The following is an 11,900-nucleotide window of genomic DNA, read 5'->3' as shown; positions in this document are numbered from 1 at the left end:
TTGGCAACTGTTAAGGGTGTTGCTGCTCACCTCAGGATGTGGTGGTTTCAGAAGACTTACCCAAACATTTACAGTTTCAATGCAAAAGACCAATAAAGAAACTGTGAATCTGTATGGATGTCATGCAGGATTCTGCTGAGGACACAAAATAAATGATGCATGGAAAAAAAGGGAAATTAAATCAGTTCGTGTTCACTCTTGATTAATTAGAAGTAAAAACACGTGAAAACGATTCAAGCACAATCTGAATAGTTTCAACATGAATCTGCATTAACATGTGAGACTAAACATCTCACAGGGAAATCGCAAGGATTCGTGTGACTTTTCTAATTGTGGCTAATTCGTATGATATCGTACGACTATGCTAGTTTCACTACAGCCTACGGCGTCGCTGGACATCGTTTACATCTAGATGCGACAGACCTTTTCTGCATAACGCGGCGGCTCATTTTTGCTTGTCGTGGCCCATTCGGCACGGTTCGCGGCCGACCCACCAGCAGCGCTCAGTTCTCCCGATTGCCAGTCCGCCCCAAAGGCCATCGGCCCACCGGGAAATTACCCGGTATGCCAGATTACCAGTCTGGCCCTGGAGGTCACGGGAGACCGGAAATTTCACCGGACGCTGCGTACCAAAGTTTGTGAACTCTGAACCGTGAAGTAATTTAGGATAATTTCTCCAATTTAAATTGTATGCATTTATTAATTTTTTTGGGCAATTAAGGTTTTCACTGTGTGTTTATGTGTGTGTGTGTGTGTGTGTGTGTGTGTGTGTGTTTCCACCCAGCTGTTTGAGGTGAACTGAAAACAGAAAAGGGAGGAGGCCACTTTTACTGGGTCATATGGGTTTCCTGTTTGCTGACTGGCTTCTGAGAAATATTTGGTTTGACCAATTTCAAAGCTGTTGTAAGAATCTTGGTGCCGCATCAGTTCGATTTAAAGGGTTTTGCAACACATACCAACAACAAATTGGTGAAGAAACACAATGAACTTACATGACACATGTGTGAAACATTTACTGTCCCTTACAGGGGAATTTTTGTTACAGCTTCTGGAACAGTAGCCAGCTCATGCCAGAGACCCCAGTTTGATTCCCGCTTGGAGGGGGTCGAGTACCAGTTAAAGTGGTGCCGTGACCCGGATGGGAGTGAGGTTTAGAGGCGTCAGTGTAACGGTACCCAGCTGGTAAGTAGCTGTGCAGAGTGTAAACCTCACTCTCCTGGCCTCAAGAGGCACACTAGCAACACATGCTAGGTGCTGTAGCCTTTATCCTCTCTGTTAGCGCACCCGCTTACAATGCCAGAGACACCGGTTCGAATCCCGCTCGGAGAGGGTCAAGTAAGACCAGTTCCAGTGGTGCCGTGACCCAGATGGGAGTCCGTGTAACGGTACCCAGCTGGTAAGTAGATGTGCAGAGTTTAAACCTCACTCTCATGGCCTCAAGAGGCACACTAGCAACTGACGCTAGGTGCTGTAGCCTTTAGCCTCTCTGTTAGCGCACCCGCCTCCAATGCCAGAGACACCGGTTCGAATCCCGCTCGGAGCGGGTCAAGTAGGTTCAGTTCCAGTGGTGCCGTGACCCGGATGGGAGTGATGTTTAGGGAGGTCAGTGTAACGGTACCCAGCTGGTAAGTAGCTGTGCAGAGTTTAAACCTCACTCTCATGGCCTCAAGAGGCACACTAGCAACTGACGCTAGGTGCTGTAGCCTTTAGCCTCCCTGTTAGCGCACCCGCCTCCAATCCCAGAGACACCGGTTCGAAACTCGCTCGGAGAGGGTCAAGTAGGCCGGTTACACTTCTAATAGCATAAATACTCAAATTTTGCACTCTTTTATAACGTAAAAAATATTATAAATGATTTATCAGCATGAAAATTTAAGTAGCTAAAATGTATGCAAAAATATAACATTTGTACAAATAAGTTAAAATGGTTAATGACATATATGTGCTAATTTGTGACCAAAAAGCAGAATTTCTTGTTAATTTTACATCATAACTTTAATTTGTGTTAGTTTCCCCACTATTTCTGTCAAAAATTAAGCATAATCAAATTTGTTAACTTGATCATGTTAACTCATGTACAAAGAGAGACAAAACAAATGCTGAACAATTCTGAAATTAATGCCAATCTTGAAATGATCATGTTAGGTGCCTAACAATGTACTAAATCAAATGCTATTGCATGCAACAACATGATTAGTACAATTACAATGCCATGATTTGCTCATATTCTGGGAAGATGTCACAATTACGCATTTTAGAAGGTGTAGAAATTGAGATTGTTTTTGCTTTCTCCATTGGGTGTGTCACAAATCTGCAAGAAAGCTTCCTTCCTTGTTATTGCTTGGTATAACGTTGATCAGAAAGCCTGTACTCAAGCTTTCTTCATCAGAGCTCAAGAGTTCAATACCAATTACAGCATCACTGTTAACAGGTGAGTCAAGATCCTTAAACAAATTCATAATAAATGCAATATGTTGTGCATGTTCTTTTCTAAAAGTGCATTTAATTTATTAATGTGCATTATTTACTATTTATTATCAATTTAAAGCAAAACAAAAAATGTGTGGCCGTTTTTCAAATTGCTTGTATAAAAAATACACTTATTTTCAAAGTAATGGCTTTTAACATTAACTTTCTAATTACTTTCATTCATGTTTAACATTACCTTTATTTTACATTCCTTGTGGTTAGAATTTGACACAGTCACACGTTGGGTCTTTAAACATGCCATACTGAAATACTCACTAACCACAAGTACAGTAGTGAAACTGTAAATATTTAAATGCACCTTACACGTGCCACGCTGAAATCGTGCCAAGTTCAGATCGTGTGACTTACCTCTAAAATAGCTGTGCGTGTTTTATTTATGTAAACAATTTGAAAAGAATGTAATAATTGTTCTTTAATGTACTCTGTGTGATTTCAGTAGTGTGGCGTACCTTGGATTGCCAACTTTTCGCTACATGAATATGGGCATTTTGCCATTTCAATTGGGGGGTTGGTTGGGGGCTTCCAAAGTTTCATAGCTTAAATACGGGACAATAGGCATCATTTCGTCCAAAATACAGGACGTTTGCAACCCTAAGTGTGACATAGTGATGAAAGATCTGTATTGGTAACCACCAGATTGCATGTTCAAGCATAAAACCAGAGGGACTGTCCCTGAATTCAACATAGAAGTCACTTTAAATCTGAGATGGTTCAGTAAGATTTAACACCTGTTAGACACCCCAATATGCCCTGGCAGCTATTTAAATATCTCTGCCAAATATCTCTGCCATCACTTTTAGAGTGACAGTGATTATACCAAGCAGGCTGTGGTCTTCAAACGATGTTTCAATCGATTTATCAGACTTAGGGTTGGGTTTAAGGATAAGGTTCAGGGTGTCAGTAGTTTCAACAAAAACGTATTATTTTCCTGATTGTATGGGTATGTTGGCGGGATAGTTCACCCAAGATGGAAGTACTCATATCATGTTGTTTTGAACTCATATGACTGTGCAACACTTACGGTTGAACCATGTGTGACAGGAATGTCGTTCCAGCACTATAAAAAAGGGTTTATCGAGGAATACGTTCTACTTGGTTCCACAAAATCACAAAATGTTTTACTCGTTTTATTTATGTAAGGGCTGTTTTCAAGTAATGAACTTAAATTAATGCATTCACTTTTTTTCCATCAGGGTATTCTGAGTGGAAAAAGATCTCCAGGACTTGATCTTCAGGTGACTGATCCTGGAGCTGGAGTCTGATTGCCTGGAGTCTGATTGTGACAGAGTCAACCCCAGTGAGATTCAACTCCACGCTCGAAGACCCAAAACCATGGAATTAATTCATTCATCCAGCTCTGACTCATCCTGTCCAGACGTCTACAACTGGAGTAGTAGCCACAATATCATTCTAGAGCATTACAACTTCACCAGACGCCTCCAACACCGAAATCCCTCGAAGACAGGCACCAGCATCATCAAGGTTCTGTTCCTTTTCTTCAGCGTCTTTATCATCCTGGAGAACCTCATGGTGCTGCTGGCCGTCTTGTTTCGCGTCCGTCTACGCCATCGCTGGATATTCATTTGCATCGCCAACATCGCTCTCAGTGACTTGCTAACTGGATCTGCTTACGTCGTCAACATCTGCCTGTCAGGTGAACGCACCTTCAAGCTAAACCCGGTTTTCTGGCTATTCCGAGAGGGACTTCTCTTCGTAGCACTTGCAGCATCGATCTTCAACCTGCTCTTGATTGCCGTGGAGCGCTACGCTACCATGATGAAGCCAGTCCACCAGAAAACGGCCACCAAGACTTACCGTATCTACATGATAATGGCCCTGTGCTGGATAACCGCGTTTATCATCGGCTTCATGCCATTGATGGGTTGGAACTGTGTTTGCGACTTGAAAAGATGCTCTACACTTCTGCCGCTCTACTCCAAGAGCTACATCCTATTTGCATTGATCATATTCTTTGTCATTCTACTCACAATTGGCGCTCTCTACTTTGCAATCTACTTCCACGTTAGAAGTAGCAATGAAACTATGTCCATACGCAGCCGCAAGCGTTCATTGCGGCTCCTAAAGGCCGTCATCTCAATCGTTGGGGTCTTTATGGTGTGTTGGGGCCCCTTGTTTATCCTCCTGTTGGTGGACTTTTTCTGCTACTCAAGAAATTGTAGCACCCTCTTCAGTCCAGAGTGGGTCATTGCACTTGCAGTGCTCAACTCTGCGATGAACCCACTAATTTACTCGTTTGGCAGTCTGGAATTGCGGAAAGCCATCGCAAGCCTCCTCTGCTGTTGCTGTTTGAAGGCAGGACTTTGCGATCCCAAGACCTTCATGTCAAAGGAAACCTCCAGCACTTCAGGAAGTCGACACAGCAGCCTGCGTAACAGCTTTAGCAAGGTGCGAAATCTAAGCACCAGCCCACCGCCAGAACCGAAGGTCGGCAAGAAAACAAGACTCAGCTCCACCACTTCTTGTTTATCTGCGTCAAGCGGTTAGGCTGTGGTGGGCAGGTGTTTTTCACCTTTGCCACAGGAACGTCACCTACTCCTCCTTAGGGCTCCAACGCCTCAGCGTGGCTTCACCCGATCAACTGCTGATGTCAGCTTCCACACACACCCGCATCATTTACAGAGATTCATATCTTGTAGAAAGGACAAGTACCATAAAAGTCTGCAGCCATCAATCATTTCCGTAATAGTCAATCCATGTAGCTTGAAGTATGCAATTCTGTACAGCATTTGAACTTAGTGATTTTAAGCAATCTGAATGTTGAAATGTTCAAATAAAATGTGACATTTTCTAAGAGAATATAAAAGTAATACAAATATGGTTATACTTAGATAGAGATGTTTATATTTGCACATTGTTCTTTATTGTTTCAGCATAATAATTGTTATTTGAAATTATTAAAAATGTTAAAACGTAATCAAATAATAATTAAAAAGTCTTGCAAGATTTCCTTGAGAGTCAACGATATTCATTGCACACAAGAGGGAGACATTATACAGACTTCTTGAAGGAATGCAGCATGCTTCAATAAAGGTCATCATGTCTTTTTATTTCAAACCTAGCTTAGTTGTTAAAGACTTACATGTTTTGTATAATGCAAACTCAGAAACAGAGCTTCAATAAAGTGTTCCCAAATTTGTAGATTCCCTAAAAGATTCACATTATACCCCAGAGGCCCACACGACTCCCTCAAACCCCTCAAACCAGCTAGAACAGGGGTGCACACACTTTTTTGCATGATGACCTACTTTTAAATGACCAACTCAATAAGATCTACCAACTAAACAAAAACAGTTTTGTTTAAAAAAAACAAAAAGCTTGTTGGGACTACTGCATTTATGCCTACATGGAATTCATCTTCTAATTAATAAAAAAACAAAATATAATAATGTTCAATGTTGATATCATTCAGTTTTAACAGTAAACCCAAAACACCTACAGCACAATATAAAGAATAGAATTAGCTGCTGCTAGCTAGCCTCAAAAACTGCTAGCTTCGCAATTTGCTCTGTTCTCAGAAGCCCATGGAAGGCACGAACCTAGTTGTCATGGCAACTGAATAAACAAAAATCTCGCCTGGTCAAAATGTACTCGTCAAGTGCAAGTCAGACAGAAACTAAAATATGGAAAAACATTATATTTATTTGTATTAAAATTTAACGAAATACATTTAAATTTTGTGCGATCTACCAGCATTGCCTTTGCGATCGACTGGTAGATCGCGATCGCGTAATTGGGCAACCCTGAGCTAGACTGTAATGGTTAAAACATTCTTGATCTAACCATTGAAGCCATGTCAATAAAGATCATTCATTCAATGAGAATATTTCATAACAGGACCTCAGGACTTTTGAACCTCAGAAACAGCCCTCACCCACTGCTGTTCCATATTTCAGAGAGGACTACAGTCCAGTTTCACTCTTTATGACATCTTGAAGGTAATATTGATTTATGGTCTTCTATTTAGAGGGCATAAAGGGTTAATTGAGTGCAGACAGGCCCGTCCTCATTGACTACTATGACTATTTCTTTTCAGGAGTTTAGACTACAGGCATCTACATCCTTTAGATGTAGATGCCTTTATAATCCTTCAGATTCAAGTTGCACAAATGCATCTCCAGATCTTCCCACGTACACACTCTTGATTTGCATGTCCACTGTTGTTGTTTTTACCTTCATCTTGCGTGGTTTAAAGGCGATTACATCTTTTAGCGCTTCTTCGTTACAGACACGACTCCAAGGTGAGTCTTGGCCACCTTGTGGACCCAGTAATTAGTATAAATAACTCCAGGCGCATGTGCATTCTGCACTTTTAAAGACGCACGGTTAGAAACATCGGGCTGTGCGCATTCAGTCCTCGAGCACTCTGCTGATGACTATATTTGCGGCACGTGTCCTGTTTTTAGTTTTTTTTTTTAAATGGAACTAAAGCCCAAAGTATACTTCGGCCAGACACGAATGCTGAGCATCCGCCTATGGTAAAATAGTAAATGGTCTGCACTTATATAGTGCTTTTTTTTTAACATTAGAGGTTACCAAAGCGCTTTACACTGTGACTCATTCACCCATTCACACTCATATCACACACCAATGGTGGCAGATCTGCCATCTGCAAGGTGCTAGCCTGCCATTGGGAGCAACTTGGGGTTCAGTGTCTTGCCCAAGGACACTTCGGCATGTGCAGTCATGTGGGCCAGGAATCGAACCGCCAACCCTACGATTAGCGGCCGACCCGCTCTACCACCTGAGCCACAGCCGCCCCAGGATGGCATACAGGATGAGTGACGCAAATGTTGTCATCAGTAGAGTGCTCGAGCACTAAACGTGCAGCCCGATGTCGTCTTTGAACACACAGTTATTTGCACTAGTTACTGGGTCCACAAGGTGGCGCTAGAAGATGCTATCGCTGCTAAACATCAGGAGATGAACAGTGGATGTGCACATCAAGAGAGGGTGTGTGAGGAGGTCTGGAGATATCTGCATTTGTACAACTCGAATCTAAAGTAATATAAAGACACCTTTATGGGTCTAAACTCCTGAAGAGAAAGTCAGATGTCTAATAGAAGTCGTAGCGCTCATGCACCAACTGCCTGTGTATGCTAGCACAGTTATATGGAGTATGGTTTGATAGGCTCACATTCGACTGAAAATGTAAGCATATCCAGGGCTTAAAGCATCCATTCTGGTGAATTTGGGAGCAGCAATGTTATATATTTTTTTGAGTACCATTGTGTAGCACTAATGTTATCCCATTGTATAAGTGAGTGATATACATTGATTCTGCATGATGATTGAAGGAAAACATTCTGCTCGCTGATTAGCGCACAGTATATCACACTGTAAGCTGATTGGAGCATGCAAAATCATGCTGCATTCTGATTGGAGGAGAGTTAGCTAAACGTATTGTGATTGGACCATACTGAAGCCTGCTGTATGCTGATTGGAGGACAGAACATCAAAATATAGGTGCTGTAAACATCTTATTTGAATGGTTGTAATATATTCAATTATATTTGAATGAATAAGACAACAGAATAAATTTCAAACACTTAAAAAATGACATTCAGCACAGATGTGAAATTTATCGTGACCCAGAAGGATCTATGGATGGCCGGTTCCGTGGGTTTCTTCACACGGCTTTGCTGCTTTAATGCACAGCTGGTCTTGTTCAACTTAAACCAATTATAAAGTGCACGGTTCTGGTCTGCACCACAAACTCACTGACTACATGGTGGTGGAGGCAACAAAGAATATCAAACAACTTAAAGAGGCTATGTCATGAAATCTAGTCAGTCTCTAAGCTCGTGATAAAAGGCCTCTGAGATTTCTGTGAAACTCATATAAGAGGCTTTGTACTTTCATCCTCAGAGTTCCTTCCCACTGATGCATTTATGAGCTATAATTTTTTCTGAGTAGCTCAAATCTTTCCAAGTAGCTGTCAATGCTGCGGACTGTGGAAAATGGTTCAAGTCAGGCCACAAGACTGATGATTCTGCCAGAAACATACCTGCAATATAGAATCAATCCATCAGAAAATCATTAAAGAGATCATTATTCTCAAATATTAGAATCATTATTTACTTACCCTTATGTTGTTCCAAACTCTTGTTCATCTGTGGAACATAAAAGATGTTCGGTAGAATTGGGATTCTTTTGATTTGAGCCAGTAAGCAACCACCTAGCAATGCCCTAGCAACCACATTAGAACACATTAGCAACTGCATAGTAATGCTGTGGAAACCACCGATTGCACCCTAGCAACCCTATAGCAACACACCAAAAATTTTCAGAACACATTAGCAACTGCATAGTAATGCTGTGGCAACCACCGATTGCACCCTAGCAACCCTATAGCAACTCACAAAACATTTTCAGAACACATTAGTAACTGCGTCGCAATGCTGTGGCAACCACCGAGAACACCCTAGCAACCCTATAGCAACATGCAAAATAATGTTCAGAACACCTTAGCAAATGTATAGCAATGCTGTGGCAAACACCCGGCACACCCTAGCAACTGCATAGCAACACACATATAACATTTCAAAATACTCTAGCAACCGCATAGCAAGACTTTTCCGAAAACCTTTAGCAACTGCATAGCAACGCTGTGGTAACCACCCATTGCACCCTAAAAAACACATAGCAACACACTAAAAACAATTTCAAAATACCCTAGGAATCACATAGCAACAGTAAATAATGTTCTGAACACCTTTAGCAACTGCATAGCAACGCTGTGGCAATAACCCAGCACAACCCAGCAACCACATAGCAACACGCTAAAAAATATTCAGAACACCTTATCAACGGCATAGCAATGTTGTGGCAACCATCCATCGCACACCATGTGCAGCCAATATTTCTAAAGAGTAAACCTTACGAATAAAAACACGCACGGTGTGATTTCAGATCGGATGGGCGCGGTCTCGACTGTCAAGTGTAACATTAAGATATGACATCATGAACACTTTCCAGTTCTTGAAATGTCTTTGTTAATGTATCACACGATTCACATGTTATTCTTGAGTATATATTTATAGCCTAAACCTGAGCGCGATGTTAAATTCCTGACCTGAAGTGATTTCAGCTCGTCTAGCCTTCTCTTAAAGTTGACAACGTTTATATTCCCATCAGCGATTAAGGTAATTATCTGGTTAATACTTTATTCTGAGAAAATAGATAAAATGCTCCATAATGTATTCATCTATTTGGAAAATTCCTCCTTATGCGAAAAATTCAGCTTTATCTGGTAAGAAAAAAATACAAAATAAAATAAAAAATATTAATTAACAGTTGCATAATAATAATAATAATTATTATTAGGCTACTACTATGAAAAGGCATATGCAAGGCATATTTTATTAATAGAAACTATAAATGTAAGAGTAACACTTAAAAATGGGAGTCTTATTAAGTATTGACGCACTTCCAGTTTAAGCCCCGCCCACACCCGGTTCGATCCGAATACATATACAGAGAATTTTGTCATATGAACAGATACAGGTACAAATACAGATAATGGCTTCGCTGCACACCCCTATAAATCATAATGGCAAAAGGAGCGTCTGGAGATATATAGGAAGGGAACAGTCCTGAGGTAGATTAATGAGGTACCTGATGTCCTCCATTTTTCATACGAGTATATGAAAGTGACAGAGTGACCTAAAATAAGTCTCTCACCATAATGATATGCTTAAAATATGGATATGGCCGTCATCACTATGCAGAAAATTCATCATACGTCATGCCTTGATTTCTTATGGTTAACCATTCATAATTTAACCAAGGTCAGTTCGCTTGGAAAACGTGTTTTATATTCACAGATGACAGTTGTTAATGGAGAGAAGCACACTTTATATTGATTGGAAGAGAGTAAAGCACACTGTGTGCTGATTGGCGGAAGTGAAAGCATGCAGTGTTCTGATTGGAGGAGAGTAAATCTGAGACATTTGGACCTCACTTCTGTTCCTGCTTAACTGAGCCAGCACTCTATTACACACTGATACCAGTTTAGCAGGCACAAGAGGGCACGGGCCATTGTCTAATTAAAATTTTTTTCGTCAACACCATGCCAATGGGTGCATGGTAAGTTGTGTGTGGATCGCGGAGAGTAGCATGAGCCTCCACATGCTGTGAGTCTCCGTGGTGTCATGCACGAGGAGCCACGTGATCAGATGCGCGGATTGACGGTCTCAGAATTGGAGGCAACTGAGACTTGTCTTCCGCCACCCGGATTGAGGCGAGTAACCGCGCCACCATGAGGACCTACTTAGTAGTGGGAATTTGGCATTCCAAATTGGGAGAAAAGGGGATAAAAATGTAATAAATTGTGGTGGTTCGAAACTGTTAGCCTAACATGTTTACCATGTACTTTTAAAGTTACAGTTATAGGAATTCAGATTTGACGCTAACCACGAGTCTTAAGGCCAAAGTATGCTTTGGCTTTCCACGCGCCGCTACGTCTCGTACACAGTCGCCATGACACTAATTTCAGCATCAGCACAGTACTTGTACTGGCTGTGCACAACACAGTTTTTTGTACGTGCAATGCATTTTGGCTCCAGTCGAAAGCCCAAAGTATACTTCAATCAGACGTGAATGCTGAGCGTCCGCGTATAGGACACGTGAAGCAAATCTCGTCATCAGCAGAGTGCGCGAGGACTGAACTAGCCAAATCTGTGCCATAGCAACAGGAAGTAACAGGAAGCTTGCATGCCCTAATTGGTTTCACCTTTACTGTTGCCACACTATTATGTAAAATTTTTGATACCTTTCGATGCCAGAGCAATCAGATATTACCTTCCCAACTTTTTAACCTGCACAGTGGGCAAGCGTCAAGCAGTTCACTTCAGGCACTGAACTTAGCCACTGTGAACAGTAATTTAAGGGATCAGTTCTCACCAATTAGCTAAGCTCTGTGCCTTGAGCAAGTGATGACTTGATGGACAAACTTGAGACGGCTATAAAAGATCTTAAATGGAGGTATGAATGGCGTGTGCAATGCATTAGTCAGAAACAAATCATGGGTATTTATACCTGCTTTGGTGACTTTGCACCAATAATTCTCACTGCTGTTTGAATAAAAGGCTCTTTTGTAAATTTAGCCAAAGTTTGTGACTCTTATCCAGCATTTAGTTCCACTGTTCTCAATTGATTCAAAAAGACAATTAAGTGCGTTTATGCTGTCAATATGTCAAAAACGTCCATTATGTTTTTCACTCTTTCACCCAGACCTCAGTCTTAAGGGGCGTTCACTATAACAGCGATTGCTGAAGCCCTTCTTGTTTACTGAGACGTAGCACGACAATGCGACAACGCAAAGTCCAACTTTATGCAATTGAGCAGCTAAAAATAATTTGTAACCTGATACAGTTGAATACTGCAATTGA

General features: G+C 41.3%; 1 protein-coding gene across 1 annotated transcript; it reads left to right on the top strand.

Annotated features, from left to right (window-relative positions):
* Window positions 1-2,304: 2,304 nt before the first annotated feature.
* On the top strand, window positions 2,305-10,450 carry s1pr4 (sphingosine-1-phosphate receptor 4). Its single transcript, XM_052123617.1, has 2 exons — window positions 2,305-2,431; window positions 3,684-10,450. The coding sequence occupies exon 2, from the start codon at window positions 3,823-3,825 to the stop codon at window positions 4,993-4,995; it is 1,173 nt and encodes a 390-aa protein (XP_051979577.1). The 5' UTR covers window positions 2,305-2,431; window positions 3,684-3,822; the 3' UTR covers window positions 4,996-10,450.
* Window positions 10,451-11,900: the final 1,450 nt, after the last annotated feature.

This window comes from Xyrauchen texanus, chromosome 50 (genome assembly GCF_025860055.1).
Source record: "Xyrauchen texanus isolate HMW12.3.18 chromosome 50, RBS_HiC_50CHRs, whole genome shotgun sequence".
Lineage (NCBI taxonomy): Eukaryota > Metazoa > Chordata > Actinopteri > Cypriniformes > Catostomidae > Xyrauchen > Xyrauchen texanus.
Note: the sequence above shows the minus strand (reverse complement) of the source record. Positions and strands in the feature narration are given on the sequence as shown.